General features: G+C 39.2%; 1 protein-coding gene across 1 annotated transcript in view; it reads left to right on the top strand.

Moving 5' to 3' along the window:
• Positions 1–18,772, top strand: part of CLINT1 (clathrin interactor 1) — a 69,481-nt gene that overhangs the window by 27,209 nt on the left and 23,500 nt on the right. Inside the window, exons 2-6 of the mRNA XM_079968238.1 lie at positions 9,379–9,483; positions 10,041–10,137; positions 11,668–11,776; positions 12,657–12,821; positions 17,035–17,212. Of these exons, the coding sequence (XP_079824364.1) occupies positions 9,379–9,483; positions 10,041–10,137; positions 11,668–11,776; positions 12,657–12,821; positions 17,035–17,212 (654 nt within the window). The remainder of the gene's footprint in view (positions 1–9,378; positions 9,484–10,040; positions 10,138–11,667; positions 11,777–12,656; positions 12,822–17,034; positions 17,213–18,772) is intronic.

The raw sequence follows: 18,772 nt of genomic DNA, 5'->3' as shown, positions 1-18,772 counted from the left end.
CAGCCCCACTACGTGTGTGGGGATAAACGCTTTTCCTGCTGACCAGTTCCATACTTAGAGCCGGGATGGTAGTAAGGATTTCTTGTTGCAGCTGGACTACTAAGTCCCTTAGAAACATCAGCTTGAACCTGAAGAAGGGTGATGATCTTCCTTGCAAGGGCTATTGAACAGTCGTCATAGCATATGGCGTTGAAGACCGCTGCTCTAGCTGCTTGTCACAGTCCCCAGATCAGATCAGATCACTTCACTAGTTATGCCAGAAAAAGAAAGACGTTCCTGGAGCAACCAGGTGTAGGAAGATAAGATATGAGAGAGCTCAGGCCTCTCTCTGATTAAACAGGTGCATGCTTTATATCTGAATGCAGCAGACGCATTGATGATGCCCCCATGATGTCATTGTGTCTCAAAGTTAAATTAAAAATGTGAATGCAGATGGAAGACATAGATGTTACCATCCAGTGAAAATGCTTCCGGGCCATGGTTTTTTTTCTGGTTTTGTTAGTCTTAACATGCATGCACACACACTCCTTCATTAACATTTAAAAAGAAATGAAGCAGAAATGTAACTGTACATGTTTGTGTATCTGCTGTTTTGTGGATATATTTGTTAGAAATGGTTCCTGATAAATTTAATGGTTTTATTTGTTGGTTTGCAGCCTTAACTTGTGTGCGTAATCTTTTGGGTGTGAGCTTCCCGGGAAAGTGCAATGCGAACATCTTAAATTTTTGAGTGACTGGTCAATTTGTTCTTACTCTCTGGCAGAAGTGGTGCCATGGCAATCAGTTCATAGGAGATGGAATACAGCTAAACGACACAACTTTCCTTCTTTGTCAATGTTAATGTTTCTCACATGGTTTGCTGGCCTCTAGTGGCTTATGAACAGTGCTGGGGTTCTTGAGCCCAAGTTTCTCGTGTTACTGATTAAATGCTCTGTTGAAGACATTTCAGGCTCAGCTGGAGAAGCATTACATAAGTTATTTTTATAGCAAATGAAAAAATATTTCTGGAAAACTGCTTATAATAAGACTCTTATTGACAGACACAGCTAATTCAGAAGAACTTGGGTGGGAGGATAGCAACACCATCCATGCATGTAAACTAGTCTATGGCTGGGATAGACCATCTAAAATCAGGTTTTCTTATCCCTGTAAGAAGGATAAACTTTAAGCCATTAAATGTTTTTAAAAGACTGTAGGGATATACCCTTTTTCACCCCATGCAGATATACATTACACAACCAGAAATAAAAATGTATGTGTATACATAGAGCAAGGGAGGGTAGATTTCAGGCTTGCTGCATCCACTTTGTTTTTTAATAGAACAGAGAGATCCACCAACTGGGCCAGGTAGACAACATTACTTAGAATTAAAGAATTCTGAGTCTATGAATTTTTATTTTGAGTACCAAAATTGAACTGAGCTCAGTCTTCCACACAAAAGTCATTTTGTTTCCCTTGTTAAAATATTTGGGAAATGGAAATCCTTGGTCTGCTTCTGAGGTTTGTTAGGAGATCCTAGATCTTGACCTGCCTTTTGCCCACCTCTGCATAAAGTGCATTTTTAAAATAACATTGCCACAGAAATTGCCTTTGTGATAGAGTTTGATGTGCTTTGAATATAGTTGTCATGATATTATCATCTCTGTGTATAACACCAATCTTCTACTATGTTACAGTATCAAACTGAATGGATGAATACTAGCCAAGTGCAAAAAAACAAAACAAAAACACCCACACCTGATTTTGATTTAAAACAAAAAATTCTGTAACATGTTTTATGTACTCAACCTGTTAAAAATGCAATTACTATTTTCTCTTTTTAGTGTTCACCATTTGCAACTCATAGTACAACAAGCCGAGAAATACTGAAATATAAGCACACACTTCAACTATAAATGTTGCCTACAATCCAAGGTAGCAAAATATATGCAAAATATATTCCAGAAGCTGTTAATTCTTCATGCAGCCTTTTTATAAAGAGAAGGAAGACTAACAAAAAAATGACTCTATAGTCACTGTGTTCAATGAGACTTGCTTCTAGACTAGAGACACATGCTTAGGATTACAGCCTCAGTTTCAAGATTTCCACTAGATTTCTGACAGTCATCCTGAGCTAACAGAACAAGATTTGGGGAACATTGTACAAGTTTGGATGTTGCTTGGATGCAATGAGTGTTAACTATATATTGATTTTGCACATGGATGAACAAGATTTGAGCAAATCTGAGACACTTCAGGAGCAATAATATTTCATTGCAGATGTCATATACTTGTTGGCTATATTTTCCAAGCATGCACAATACCATAATTGCTTTTTTGTATACCTGGGACAATAAAAAGCTTAACTGTAACCATGCTTCCCACTTCCGCTGCTTGTTTCCCTGACTGATTCAGAGGTTATTTTTAAAAAGACAGTGGATTGGATTCAGACAAATTTACCCGATACTCTGCTTGAAAGGAAAGGATTTTCACCCAACACATTCTTAATCTGCGTGCTTTCCAAAGATTCCCCAGGGAGAATGGGGATTCTCTGGAACTGTAGGGTGGGTTTGACCTCTGCTGGAGCAAAGTCCTAGCACAAATAAAGGGAGCCCTTCCATTAATTGGAGGGCAACTCTGGATAAGTGAGCTTTGTTTGTTTGCTTATATGGAATATTTTTTTAAAACCGCCTTAAGGACATTGTCCTTTAAAGTGATTGGATTGTACAGTATTTGTATTCAAATGCGTGTTGAAAGAGGCTTGCCTCAAGTGCACTTCGGCAGTTGAGATCATTCTTTAAAATCATAGAATCATAGAGTTGGAAGAGACCACAAGGGCCATCGTGTCCAACCCCCTGCCAAGCAGGAAACACCATCAGAGCAGTCCTGATATATGGTTGTCAAGCCTCTGCTTAAAGACCTCCAAAGAAGGAGACTCCACCACACTCCTTGGCAGCAAATTCCACTGTCGAACAGCTCTTACTGTCAGGAAGTTCTTCCTAATGTTTAGGTGGAATCTTCTTTCTTGTAGTTTGGATCCATTGCTCCGTGTCCGCTTCTCTGGAGCAGCAGAAAACGATCTTTCTCCCTCCTCTATGTGACATCCTTTTATATATTTGAACATGGCTATCATATCACCCCTTAACCTCCTCTTCTCCAGGCTAAACATGCCCAGCTCCCTTAGCCGTTCCTCATAAGGCATCGTTTCCAGGCCTTTGACCATTTTGGTTGCCCTCCTCTGGACACATTCCAGTTTGTCAGTGTCCTCCTTGAACTGTGGTGCCCAGAACTGGACACAGTACTCCAGGTGAGGTCTGACCAGAGCAGAATACAGTGGCACTATTACTTCCCATGATCTAGATGCTATAAAAGAGCCTTCCCTATCCAAATCCTAAATGTGGAGTATGCACACACTTTAAGAGAAACTCCATACATGAGTCTTCAGGGGAAGCCCTATTACCCAGAACAGTGTATGCTCGCAGACTTCATTGTCAAAACTTTCACATCACAGTGTTTGAAACTTTCTGCCCACAGTTGTTGTTTTTGCTGGAAACTAAAAAACAAACAAACCTGATATCATTTTCCTTGCATTAATGTAATTGTTTACAGCCACGGGATCCATTCCACTTTGGTGTTTGTTTTGAAAGTGTTGTAGAAGTTCTGTCAAGCTGCCTCAGAGAAGCCTAGAGGTACCTTTAGCAAATCACACAATTGACCCACTCTGGGAGCTTTGAGGACTGTGCATATTTTGCATTTATAATAATACATGTCCCTCAGTCATGAGGCTGCTATGATCAGGTCAGAAATCATGAAGATTAGGAAGTTATCCTGATTCTGGAAGTGCCCCCCCCACACACACACACTCAGAACTCTTGGAATGGGGAGACTTGCCAATCCCTAGATACTTCTATCAGTTCAACATAGTTGCTACAAAGTGAATTTTGAGATACTTCCCAACACACACATATATGGAGTACACACACACACTAATGTATGGCAACTCTTAAAACTATAGGTAGTAATCAACTTTTACTCAGTGTGGACTCATTGAAATTAAGCAACCCGCCTTAGTCATGTTGAATATAATCCTATTTTTTCTGGAAAGGAGAACACTTTTAATGGGAAGACGTTTACATGATATAAATGATTTTCAGACTTAACTAGACAGTCATAGAATTATATGGGGGAAATAGTCATTTTTTTCTTTAATAGAGACACCTGGAATACTGTGTCCAGTTCTAGGTGCTACAAATTAAGAAGGAAATTGACAAGCTAGAATGTATGGTGACCAAGATAATCCAGGATCTGGAAAACAAGCCTCATGAGGAATGGTTGAGGTAGCTGGGTATGTTTTAGCCTCATGAAGAGGAGAGGGGATATGATAGTCATCTTCACATATCTAAAGAGCTGTTACATGGAGGATGGAGCAAGTCTGTTTTCTCCTGCTCTGGAGACTCTGGACACTGAACCAGTGGATTCTAGTTACAAGGTAGGAGATTCTGACTAAGCATCAGAAAGAACTTTGATCATATGAGCTGTTCCACAGTGGGACCGACTGCCATGAGAGGTGGTGGTCTCTCCTCCTTTGGAGGCTTCTGTGCAGACATTGGATGGCCACCTGTCATGTATGATCTAGTTGAGAGTCTAGTTGATATTAGAGAGCCACCCAAGCTGGCAAGAACTAGACATTCATAGCACATGAATCAAGTGGCTTTGATGGAAAATGTATATGTGACTCTGGGTTGCCTAGGGCTTCTTCGAGAGGAAGACTGGGCTATAAATCCAATAAATAAATAAAATACTCTTACTTTAAATACTGGTGTTTAAATTAGGTTGGTTACTCCATATTAGCTACTCTACTTCGCAAGTTTTCAACTAAACAGCAGGGCACTCTTGTTTACCAGAGTTCTATTCATAAACTTGGCACAAATTATCTTTGTGGTATTGTCAGTTTTTTCATATATTACACAGAAGCAGGCAAAGGAGATTCAAGAGTAGCATACAAATTCTGGGTAACTAATTCGCCAGCTGCTCTTGGTTTTACAGAACCCATTTCATGTAGGTCTCACAAAAGAAGAAGCTGAAAATAAGGATTAAAACTAGTTTAAACTTCTGCTTTCTTTTATAGCTACATACCACATTGATTTTCCCGAAGCAGTAATGGGGTTAGAAATGAGTTTCATCATGAGTTTTATTCATGTGGACTTTTTTTTAATGGTTCGTGACAAATATTCTAATTGCTCAGGTTTTAAAATAACAGGCCGGTCCCTGCCAGACAGTGTCTTGGATTATAGCAGGCTTTAAGCATAACGTGCTCAGTCCATTTGTCAATCCAGCTATTGTGTAGCCCATTGCAAAGAATTCTGTCTATGAAGTCCAGCAAGATTCCTTGGAAGAGGCCCAGGATAAACTAACCAGAGAGGCCCTCCCCCCCTGGTGTCTGAAAGTGTCCTCAGATATCAAATTTATATCAATCACAGGAAGTCTTGGCAATCAAACCAGTCACTTTTCCCCCTCACATCTGGAAGTAAAAAAAAAAATAGCTGCTCTAAAGGTCACAGGCATCATGGGTAGGGCATGGATTGAGGGCCATAGAAAACATGGGAAAGGAAGAATAAAACTAGATTTCCACCTTTTTTGAAATAGTTATTTTTAAATGACCTGGAACATAGCCAAACTATACAACCTTCCCCCCGCCCCTCGGTTTACGTTTGGTGCTGAATGAAATGCGGCTGAAGATTTTGTTCTGGAATGCTACATCTCTTTTGAGGGGTTATTAGTACTTTTCCCTGCTTTGCTGGGAATAATATTTTTATAGCAGGATGGATTCAGAGATAGAGTGTGCTGCCTTACTTAGTGCTGTTTATAACTAGTAGTTTTAGGTTGTGTGTTGTTCTGACTTCCCCCAATCTGCTCTTTTAACTTCCTCACAGATTGCTTTACTCCTGAACTTTTTAATCACTCCTAACTGAACTGATATGGGTGCCTGTTAATGGATGTTTGTGGCTTTTCTTTCCTGCATGACTTGCAATCTTGAGCATTTAACCTAGAAAAATGTAGGAAACACTTCATCTTAGTCTTTTCCTCCAGCCCTTCAAACAAGAGCTTGGGGAAGGTTGTAAAAACAGAACCTTTCCCATTTGATCCACAGGTATTCCTTACATTGGACAAAGAAACTAGTGCGCTGAAAGCTATAAAACCTCAGATGCCTGTCTTGAAAACCAGTTCCATATGAATGGGAATTAAAAATAGCATTAGGTTAATATGTGTCTCTACTAAAAGGGGAATGCAGAACTATAGCCTTGAACTGTGTGCTTTGGTGGGATGATAGTAAAGTGAATAAATAGTTCTAATTGCAGCCATACAGATCTTACAGATCTGTTTTGACACACATTCTGGTGCAAATAATGGTTTTCATTTGTTGACTGACTTAATTCAAACATGCAGGTTACCTTTTCTTCAGGCATGGAATAGATAAAATTGATTTTTAGCTTTTGGCTTCAAGGATTTCTGGCTGTTAAAATTATTAAGTTCTCCAAAAAAATCAAGTTCTTTGCTGCTTATCATTACAATCCAGTCTTACAAAGCATATTAAAATATCAATAGAATTAAACCAAATGATAGTGTCAGGAAATTAAGTCTTAAGCATCAGTAGACCAATCCTAATAAAACAGTCCTAGAATAGTAGCAACAACAGAGACCACTGCAGTATCTCATATTTCTTCCTAGTGTCTGTGTGTTTGGGGGGGGGGGCGTGTTGGCAGATTTCACTTTGGAATGATTTCTGTAAACTTGACGCTATCACCAAAGTGAATTGTCTTCACTGTCCTGCAACTATTTTAATCTCTCACAGTAGGGACTCTATCCATTACATTCCTAGCTTATTTTAACATGGGGTATGTGAAGTACTGGCAGAGGAACATACATTCGCTAATCAGTGCAGGGCTGAGAAGCTGTGAAGCCCTTCCTAGGTTAAAAAATGTACTTTGATGCAGGAATAGAAACTTAATAGATAGCTGTTCGTTGCTGCTGCTGCTGCTGCTGCGGTTTAATGATTGCATTTTCCTGCAACTACCAGGAATTGGACAGCATTTGGTACAATTTGAAGACAAAAAAATTCAAGGGCAATCCCGTGTAAACTACAGTGCAATAGTTTTCCCCCAGCTATAAAGACATGGATATCTGTAAAAAGTACCTTGTTCTTCTGAAAGGGACTTGACTAGATACTGGGTGTTCCTGAATAAAACTTATTACTGGCCCACAGCCAGCATCAAAGTGGTTCATGAGGATCATAAAAGTGAACTTAGGGGAATTTTCTGCCAGCAAACATAGCTAACGTTAACATATTCATAATCTCTTCCCAGAGCCACTGGATTTGTCCCGCCATCCTGTTTGGATTCACTCTCCATGTTGGCATCTGGTGTGTCAAACACAATTGATATCATCCCCATCACACCAGGCATCCAGGAGCAGTGATAGTTCCATGAGGACTCCTTGCTACAAACTGGCCCAAACCATTTCTAATGCACACGCTGCATTCTTTTCCCATTTTGGATTTCATTTTAAATTTTGTCCACTGAAAATAGTTTTAAGGCTTCACTTAAAACCACAATGAGGTGCCTGCCGACCAGATCCTGAAATAAAAATGGACTATTAGTATCAAAAGTTGCTGAAAAATCCAGAAATACCAATACCAGGCCCAAAACTAGCCTGAACATTATTAAAATAGATGGAGGAGGGTCTGGAGGTTTGAGCCACAACTTCCTGCTAAATTGTAAGTTGAAGAATGGAAAACTTGGCAGGATTGAAAACTTGGAGACTGGCCAGTAATTGCTAAGGTCTTCTAGATATACCCTGCATCAACTAAAATTTCAAGATCAGTAGCAAAAGGTTCTTAAATATAGCTTAGCAATTTCTTTGGACACTGGTGGAAGCTTCATTGAAGCCTCTGCCTCTGGCTGGGAGAATCCATGAAAGCTCTCTTCAGCATATTTTTTCCTATCGTAGTATAAATAGCTGTATACTCTGCAGAGTCTCTTTCCCCTTGTCCATCACACGTGTCTATAAAGGGCACATTATATATGAAGAAGCTTAAAGAGGACTAGGGAAAGCGTATTATATACAACACTGCATGCATTCCTGTGTGCAATGTAAATGGAAAAAATATTGCCACTTTCCCAGTAGCAAGGCTATCTGAAAGTACATCTCAGTTTCTTGCCAGTTTTTAGTATAGAGGAATAAATGTGCTCGTTTTCTTCCTTTCTGAGTTGGATGATGTCTCTTATTTCAGACTCAGCGGCTCCAAAGTGACCCTGATTTTGAAATTCTCATGTGGCAATTCTCTCCCTTTCATTCTCCTAGTTGCCTACTCTGCGCAGCATAATATTCTGTGGGGACAAATCTGCCTTCCCATGTGTGTTTGCAAATTTTAAAGGCATATTAATTAGCCAGGTATTTTTTTTTAAGGATTTATGTGGAAATACAAGAAAAAGAAAAGGCTTAGTATTGGCCATAAGGTACTAAATGTAGTTGATACTAAACCATGGGTAGGAAAATTAAGGCCCGGGGACCAGATCCGGCCCAATCGCCTTCTCAATCTGGCCCGCGGGTGGTCCGGGAATCAGCGTGTTTTTACATGAGTAGAATGTGTCCTTTTATTTAAAATGCATCTCTGGGTTATTTGTGGGGCATAGGAATTCATTCATATATTTTTTTCCAAAATATAGTCCGGCCCCCTACAAGGTCTGAGGGACAGTGGACTGGACCCCTGCTGAAAAAGTTTGCTGGCCCCTGTACTAAACCTTTAATTTTTGGTTCCTGCATTCATTTATTAATCCTTGAAGATGGTATTTAAGACTGTCTTTAGGTAAATACTGGAGTTTGTATGGATTTTGCCCATGTTGTCCCACCTTTTTCAGGCTGTGATACTTGGTGCCTCTACTTCAGTTCTTTTAATTTTGTTGGCAACTGCTACAATAAGACCTATTGTTTCGTTTTCATCATAGGGTTGTTTCATTTGATTCAGTTCTAGGTGTGTGGCAAATAGCTGTAGCGTGCATGTGTTTATGTGTACAAGCAAAGTAACAATGGCCAGTCTTCAGTGGTTCGGTTTTACTTTTAATTTGTCCATAAGCCATATTTTATTGGAATGGTTCCAAGTCTAATGCAATCCTTAGTCTCTAAGCTATATTCTGGAAGGCTAATGGAATAGTAAAACCTTCTTAAAGATAGTTAAATGTGTTGCGGTGTCCTCGGGGTAGCTTCTCCACTAAAGATGTTTTCTTTCCCACCCTGTAGAGGTATCTCATTAAGGTACCCGCTAGTGTCATTATTAAGTTTTCATGTGTTTCTCAGTTTTGATGCTAATCTTTATGCATGTGTTTAATTCTGTTTTTGCAGCACCAATGTGGTCATGAATTATTCAGAAATCGAGTCTAAGGTTCGAGAAGCAACCAACGATGATCCGTGGGGACCTTCAGGGCAACTCATGGGAGAGATTGCCAAGTAAGTGATAATTTGACTCAGCAGTGAAGGAAGGTACATCTTTATGCAGAAATACATGTAAGAATTGTTCCTGCTTCACCACTTCTGAAGAATAAATGAGATGGAGAGATCAGTATTAATGGTACTTGGAATGATGGCCACAAGCAACTGTATATTAAAACCTATTTCCACGAAGCACTGCAACTTGTAGGAGATAAGATTTCCTTCGGGTAGGGGTCTAGCAAAGCATTTTTCAGAAATACAAAATTAGGAAGTTGGTGCGCCTTCGTAAATGGTTTCTCAAGAAGGGCAAATGAATGGCATGATGGGCTAAGATAACAAGGAACTTCTAGTTCTTCATTATTTCCGTTGTTGGGGAGGGGGGGAGAACTTAACAGCATTGCTAATCTAGTGAGTAATTCTGTATATGAAATACTTCTGTACAAATGTCAGTAGCTCTGTATTTGGGATTGAAGCTCTAATTTAGAGCAAGTCTGCCACCTGCTGTCAAATGCAGGTCCTAGCAGACCTTTCCTGAAAACAGCTAATTGCTTCTTCTGCCTTTCTTTTGTTTTTAGGGCTACCTTTATGTATGAACAGTTTCCAGAACTTATGAACATGCTTTGGACACGAATGCTGAAAGACAACAAAAAGAACTGGCGGAGAGTTTATAAAGTATGTATATAAAATTACTTTTTATGAGCTTCTTCAAGGTTTAATTTTGTTCTAAATATGGCACTTACTAAATGTTTTAATTTTACAACAGTGCCCTATTGTAATTAACTCAGTTTTGTGCTATCATTAACATAATATCCATGCTAAATTTCACAGGTTTCCGGATCCTTTGTGTGCAGTTAGTACAAGCTTGATTTTAATCAAGTTGATTTTTCCTGTGTATGTTTTTAGAGAAGTCTCTGTTGAAAAATAAGGATTTTCTCTTGGTTTTTCTCTACAAAGACTCTTTAATGAATGCCTTCCAGCAATTTTTATTTTTATTACTGTTTTAAATACTGAGTAGAGGATTGTCTGTAATTTGATCTTTTAAAACAGGGAAATAACCCTTTTGCTGGCCTACTAGTGAGACCCTCATTTTGATATTTGTTCTGAATGTCTCTTTTGCAACTCAATTTACATTTGAAGCAATCTGGAAATGAACACATACACTTACCATCAATACATTTCACACATTGTACTGGACTCCCCCCAATGCACAACTTTGCTAATTACATTTTATCTCATAACTAACTGAAGAGAAAGCCAGTTACTTGTTCACCATATAGTATTTTTTCCCTTGTGTTCTTTCAGCTGCATTTGCAATTAAATTCAGCATATGCACCACGATACATTTTTTTCTGTTTCCTATAGCATTGAAAAGTGCCTTAAGACTTAAAATATTGTACACTGAACATACTGTATTTAATTCTCAGGCAAGGTTACCCCCCCCCCCCGTAGGTTTTACCTTATAGTAATTGTTTTCCCTGCAGCATAATATAAATTAATTTTTAATGCTATCATACATAGGATTTAACATTCTTAAGGATACTTGAAATTTATCTACTAGTTTCAGATCATTGCCATTTATAAACATGCATCTATTGGCATCCAAATGACTTATTTATGTATGATTTCAAAATCAAGGGAAAGCCTGGAAATTGCAGGAAGTTCATAAAATTAAAATACTTTTCAACTTTATTTTTGTTTTGAAGTTTGTTTAAATTTACCTGAAAATAGTGAGTTTCATACATCAACACATTTCCTGCAGAAAGCTACATAGATAAATTGCCATAAAAATGCTTTTAAATGGAAAAACACTTGGGAATAAGGCAATTGCAAAAAAAGAGAGACACAAAAGAAAATTGTTTCATTCTGTAGAGTTCAGGGTGTTTTTTTTATTTCCTCCTTCTTCGTCTTAAATTGCCTTAACCATAATTTCCCCCTCCTGGAGAACATTCTTCAGGCAAATAACATGATTTAATGTTCTACATTTTTTTGTCTTAGTGAGTAAATGCAGTTTTAAATTTGTACACTGTATTATGAGTGGTTCTTGCTTTAAGGAGCAACAATCTTCAAGGTGGCTTATTTAAATGGGAACAAATCCTGCTTTTGTTTACTAATTTTTGTGCATTTAGGCTTTTCTTTTTATTGCAGTTAAAAATACTGATGGCTTTTGTTCATGCAATAATAAGGTGCTTTGTATTTTTATAGTCTCTGCTGCTCCTATCTTACCTCATAAGGAATGGATCAGAGCGTGTTGTTACAAGTGCCAGAGAACACATTTATGATTTGCGATCCCTGGAAAATTACCACTTTGTAGGTGAGCGATAGAAAAATCTTATAAGCAAATTAAAACAGTAGTTGGAGTTGTCAGTCACCTGAACCAGCTTAGAAGCTTCCCCGCTCTAATTAGAATGTGACTGTTGCCGGTTGTGTGAAGAGTGCAGAATTCAAGACGTGGGACCCTAGAGTATTAATTAGTGAAGACAAGAACTTGCAGAAAAGACTGGCTAATAACAACAGAACCAACACAACATGAGTGTTCGGGTTTATATTAAAATATGCACTAGAGACTGGTCCCCTGTGGTGTGTGTAAAGGAATAGCTTTAATCATATGGGAAGAAAAGGTTAGAGCTCCAAAACATACACATCTGTTTGAAGCTGGGGGTTTTTCCCCTCCCACCAAATAATATTTACAGTGGAAAGGCAGCAAGGCCAGTGTGTGTTCTGAATAAGAAAGAGGCTTAGAGAAGTGAAGCAAATTTTAGTTTGTAGTGCACTCGGGCTGACAGCATTTTTAAAATACAGTTTTGAAGCAAGATAGAAATATAGCAATTAGTATTTTGAAGAAAAACTGCCTTCCCAAAAAGGTTGAGAGAGGAGGTTGCTTTAAATGGGTTAAAATTGGCAGAAAATGTGTTTCAGTTTTTGAATCTTTTTTAAACTAATTTTTGTAGTAGATCAGCAGCATTTAAGAAGCTTTCTCAGTTGACATTGTTTTCAGATGCTACCCCTTAGATTAAGATGAAATTTTGGTTATAAAAAAATTGTGCTGTTCACTCATTACAGAGAATTGCTTTGGAATACCATAACCTTAATTTATTTTGTGTTCTTTTTATATCTATTATTTTCCAGGGTACTTAATTCTTGAGGTTAACTGCTTCTACTAAATTGCTTCTTTTTTATATATGCTCATACAGATGAGAATGGCAAAGACCAAGGTATAAATATACGTCAGAAAGTGAAAGAAATGGTAGAATTTGCCCAGGACGATGATAGACTTCGTGAAGAGAGGAAAAAGGCAAAGAAAAACAAAGATAAATACATTGGGGTTTCTTCAGACAGTGTTGGAGGATTCAGATACAGTGAGTACAGCACTGTAATCAGTAGTTGGCATATTGCAACGTTAGCTTGGTTTTGTGGATATTATTATATGTTCTTTAAAAAAAATATGAGTGCCATCACCAATCTACATAGGTGTCATTATCTGAAGGAAGTAGACCTTCATATGACTGAACAGCGAGGGGAGATTAACAAATTAAATTAACAGCCTTTCCTTCAGATTGTAGAAGATGGAGAAAAGGGGAAGCAGGACTGCCCTATCAGCTTTGCTGAGAAACTAGCTCCTTCTAGCTCCTCTCTATGAACTGTTTCCACCAAAACGGGTCCTTATTGGAACTTCGTAACGTTAAGAAGCAGTGCCTGAGTTTATGTTTTTCCTTTTCTCCCCCAATCTGATTCTTTTTGTGTTGTGTCTTTTTGGATTATCAGCCCAAGGGCAGGGGCTGTCTTGCTTTTATTGATCTGAAAGCATTTTTAGTGAGAAGGGAAGTAAAAAAGTTACACAGAGAGAGAAGTAACCTTAGTTCATAACATAGAGGAGATGGTAAGTGCCTATTTTTCTGTGTATAAGATGCCCCTGTGTATAAGACAACCCCAATTTTTTTTGAACCCAAAATTAAATCAATATTTTTAGGTTGCCAAAGTTGTTCAGCTTTTGGGGAACAATAGCACTCAAAGTTGTTGATCGCCCTGCCAAAAACCGTGTATGAGACAACCACCCCATTTTTTAGTCAAAAAATGGAAGAAAAAAATTGTCTTATACAGAAAAATACAGTGGTGCCTCGCAAGACAAAAAGAATCCGTTCCGCTATTCTCTTCGTCTAGCGGTTTTTTCGTCTTGCGAAGCAAGCCCATTGACGGCTTAGCGGATTAGCGCTATTAGCGGATTAGCGGCTTTTAGCGGCTTAGCGGATCAGCTGATAAGCGGCTTAGCGGCTTAGAAAAAGGGGGGGAGGAAAAAAAACCCGCAGGAACTCACAAGACATTTTCGTCTTGCAAAGCAAGCCCATAGGGAAATTCGTTTTGCGAAGCGCCTCCAAAACGGAAAACCCTTTCGTCTAGCGGGTTTTCCGTCTTGCAAGGCGTTCGTCTTGTGGGGCACCACTGTACAGTATATACTGGAAGAGGTTTGCATTAAGATTCCTTTCAAAATCCCTACAGTTGGCTAGATAAGGATAAGCTTATTGGATTCTCTGGCAACGCAGATTGTTTGTATCCAAACAGTGATTAGCTTCGGACTCTCCTAACAGTTGCTACTGCTGTCAAGTGTTTTGGACTGCAAACAAAGCTGTCTTCTCCCACCCCACTCTACTCAAGGGACCACTTCTCCATTATGCTCTCCTATGTGGCTCAGATGTCTCTGCGAATAAGACAATTACGTAGGCAAACTGGCCATGTGGATCTTTCCTATTTGTTGTTGTGACACATATACACATACACATACTTTGTAGCACATGGGGTTGCACCAGGGGGAATACTTTTTTCAGGGCAAAGTGGGGGGGAGCGTAAAAAGGTCTAGAATTATTCAGCGTTGTGTGTAGAACAATATTGATCTCGAAACTGCAGATAATGTTTGTCTAACATTATAAGGCAACACTTTTGAACTAGTTTCCCCTGAGGCCTGATTCTTATATTTACCATTGCAGCATGGGAGCTGCCTCTGTCCCATCCCCAAAAAGCTCATGCTCCAACCATAATGAACAAGAGTGACAGATTATGTTGAAAGTCTTTGGCCTTTGGCTGTAGGAAGAAGAACCCATTGGAATCCTTCCTTATCTTGTAAAAACCCAATATAGGATATTTGAATAGGAGGCCAGCAAGTGGGGGGGGGGGGTTGTCAAGTATTTGAGTTACAGGTGTCTGTCTGCTAGCCAGAAGTTGTGGGGATCTACTCCCTGCAGTGAACTCCATCTCTTACAGAACAACTCAGTCCTTTCAAGGTAGCTGAGCTATTCTTATGCATATTCTGGGTTATACAACCCTTATTGCAATTCATTTCTCTATAGGACTCTGATGCCATGGTACAGTGGGGGGTGTTATTAATAGAAAATGCATAGAAATGTAAATGCATAGAAATTTTAGAAATGCATAGAAATTTAAAATCTACAATGGAATGTTTAAACCACAGGAAACCCAATTGTTTATATCCCGCCCATCTGGCTGGGTTTCCCCAGCCACTCTGGGCGGCTTCCAACCAAATATTAAAAACAATACAGCATCCAACATTAAAAACTTCCCTAAACAGTTGTCTTCCCTTCAGTTGTCTTTTAAAATAAAATAGTTTTTTATTGCCTTGACATCTGCTGGGAGGGTGTTCCACAGGGCAGGCGCCACTACCAAGAAGGCCCTCTGCCTGGTTCCCTGTAACCTCACTTCTTGCAGCGAGGGAACCGCCAGAAGGCCCTCATCGCTGGACCTCAGTGTCCGGGGCTGGATGATGGGGTGGAGATGCTCCTTCAGGTATACAGGACCGAGGCCTTGCACCTGGGATAAAATTGAGTAAGGCTGTTCAACTAGTTGAGAATACAATAATTTCAAATAGCTGGGCAAATAAAATGTCTTAAACTGGAACTATAAAGAATACAATGTCAGGCGTACCTTCCTCAGAGGGGAACTGAGACTTGACGTGCTACCCCAGAAGCATCCCTCTCTTTTGTACATGCATAATATCCTATATTCTATAAGGGAACATACCTTGGGGATGTCCTGCTGTTGTGCTTTCCTTGGGCATCTGGTTGGCCACTGTGAGAAGAGGATGGCAGACTGGCTTGCTCCAGGAACTTCTTATATTCTACCATGCATAAAGAGGTTTCCCACTTATGTGAATGGCATAGCCTTGCACCTGGGATTCCTAATGTGCTTTGAAGCAGCTGGGTTGTGGCTTGCTCATGTATATAAACTAGAGTGGGGTTTGCATATGTGTTATCAGGGTGAACTCACTATATGCACCATCATGGTTAGGAGTATGATACTCCTGATTTGAGTGGGTCACTGTCTGCAGGATAGTCCCCCTGAGAAGTTAGGTAGGTGGATGTCATGAATCACCATGGCTCAGATAATGGGAGCATTAACACAGAAGGTGAAACATAGAATCATAGAGCTGGAAAGGTCCGCAAGAGTCATCTAGTCCAACCCCTGCAATGCAGGAATCCTTTTTGTCCAGTGCGGGGTTCAAACACACAGCCCTAAGGTTAAGAGTCTCATGCTCTACCGACTGAGCTTTCTCACTAAGATGCCCAATCTTTATTTGCATGTCTGTAATATTCCTTTAGAATATTTGGTAAGCTAAGCCTCAGTTTTATTTAGGAATTCAATTAATGCTGTAGGTTTTGTAATGAGATAGTTTTAAAGCTTCAATATATTAGCTCTTATGGTACTTTTTAATAAAATTTGCACACAGAAGATAAATGGAAGATTAAAATTTGTTATGGAATTCATAGAATCATAGAATTTTAGAGTTGGAAAGGGTCCCGAGGGTCATCTAGTCCAGCTCTCTGTGGTGCAGGAATCATGCTAAGTTTTGCAAATGTGCTAGCAGTTTTATTGCTGCACCAATTGAGACACTGTTTAAAGACAATTGAGCAATGCTGCCGTCTCATACTCTTAGTTAGCAGCTAGTTGGTAGTACTTGGTTCTCGGCATTGTGAAGCAAATGTTGTTTAGGTGGCAATTTTTTGGGCGCAATACAATGTTGAGAAATTAAAGAGTCCCTAGTAACGCATAAGGGGATAAGATGCTGCGTTTTCCTTAATAGATTTAAAGAGCCTTTAAAATTGGTGATTGAGGCTAGACATATTGCCAGCTGTTTTCACACTTGTTTTTCAGGGTTTGGTACAACCTTCTGTATTCATGAGGTTTTGAAACATATACAGTCTCTGAAAGGTTTCCAGTTTTCTATGGCAGCCTGGCTAGAAAACAAATCAGGTTCATTTCTCACAAGTTGCTCATAAAGCCAGGGGTCCTTTCTTTAGGTGAGGGAAGCCTTTTAGCCTGCTCTTACAATGTCTGGTCTGAAGTTCGATGCCTTGCCTTACAATTCGTCAACATCTTTTGAATGCATTTTGGGCCAATTAACTGTTGGCATAACGTGCTTTCTCTTGGTAATAATATTGCTGCATGAAAGTTTCTGTTTGCTTTGAAAACTGTTAAAGGTCTGTTGACAAGAATTAGTGGCATTTTTGGTTAAATCTCCCCTCACCCTTTTTAAAAAATTTACTATCTACCTATATTATTTAGATGAAAGATATGATACTGAGCCAAAGTCCAAGTGGGATGAAGAATGGGATAAAAACAAAGGTGGATTTCCATTCAGTGATAAGTTAGGTGAGCTGAGTGATAAAATCGGGAGCACAATTGATGACACCATCAGCAAGTTCCGGAGGAAAGACAGAGAGGATTCTCCAGAAAGATGCAGGTACTTACTTATTTTTACATTGTTTTACATTGTTGCTGTATTGATTGTCCTTTTCATAACCTCTTTTTAGCTTTTGCCAGTTTCTTTCCTGTAATTGTAGGATAAGTTTGAAATCCTGAAAATGTTGGTTTTCATCTTTTAAGCATTATAGTCCTTATAGCTATAGAAGAATAAGCTGAAAACATATGGGCTGGCTTCCCCATGTGGTTTAAGCGTCTAAAAAAGGAATGGGTACCATCGTGAATCAGGCTGTGATTTCTTCACTTAGCATTGTGCCATCTCTTCTTCAGGGCCCCATGCTGTTCTATAAATTAAATTTAAGCACACTCATAGCTTGGAAATTGGTAGACCGTTATCTAAACGAAAGGGTTCCTTCTGCCTATGGAAGAGCCTTTGACCTAGTGGAGACTTACAAGGGAATGGAGCAAGACACGATTTGCCTGTTTATCCCTACAAGTCCCTGCACCTCCTCCCATGTAATTAGGGTCCCCCAACTATCTGCTATACATTAGGAGGAGTAAGAGGGAAATCAGCAAAAATAATCTTCCCTCCTTCCGTCAGTGTGAGCATTCCATGAGTACAATTCTGCATATGAAATTTTGTAGATCCCACCCCTTTGTGTCCTAGAACACTTATTTTAGCCAATGAGAATAATAGTTAAGCACATGGTTGTAATTTTTCTGGTCATAGCCTGGTAGATTTTGTAGCACAGAATTTAAGATTTCCTTCTTGTAGGTAATTTGTTGGGAAAATCTAGTCTTTCAGTGGCCAAAGTACCAAGGAGAAAATGTGCTGAAAGCAATGAAAATCTGGCTCTCATCTGAGTCAGCTAGAAGATCTGCAGCCTCCCTGGTAATCCAAGTTTTTAAGATGTCCAAGAGACCCTATAAATCATGAAAAATAGGCTTTCGTTTGGATTCTGTTGTCCTTCTATCTCACATGTGCATGCCTCTATAGTTGGCACCATTATTTCAGTAATAGGGGGTGTGACCATTCCTTGCAGGTGGGCAGCTAAACAAAGCAGGCAATATGGAACAATTTGAAGTGGACAACACATTACATGAGACATTCCAAATCTATGTAGCCCACAACAATTCTAACTGCCTTCTGTAAAAACTGTTGAAGGAGTTTGCTAGCCTACAATTGTAGGGCTAATCAGGGCCCTATTGAATAGTTTATTAAAATTCCAATCATCTTGGCTTTCAATAAAAAAAATAAAATCACTTTCAGATTGTTGCGTTTAGAAAAATGGCGAAAACTCTGGTGAAGTTTTCCGTAGAGAAGCTGTTTGTTCTAACCCGGAAAGAGCCAATGCTTTCCTTTGACTCAACTGTAGTAGAGGGCCTAATTTTGTCGCTAGCAGTGAAATGGAGTGAAGGAGTATCTTGGGTTTTTTAGATTAATAAGAGTATACAGAGGAAAATAGCTACCTTTTTTGTTTTGATTTTGTCCAAGTCATAAAAGTAGAAAGATAGAACATTTTGCTACTTTCTCTTAGCCTAAAGAAATGGCTGCTTACTTTTCATCTAACCTTTTCATAAAGTACAGTGGACACTTGTT

This window comes from Podarcis cretensis (genome assembly GCF_951804945.1).
Source record: "Podarcis cretensis genome assembly, chromosome: 2".
NCBI classification, from domain to species: domain Eukaryota; kingdom Metazoa; phylum Chordata; class Lepidosauria; order Squamata; family Lacertidae; genus Podarcis; species Podarcis cretensis.
This window is presented reverse-complemented; position numbering and strand designations above follow the sequence as displayed.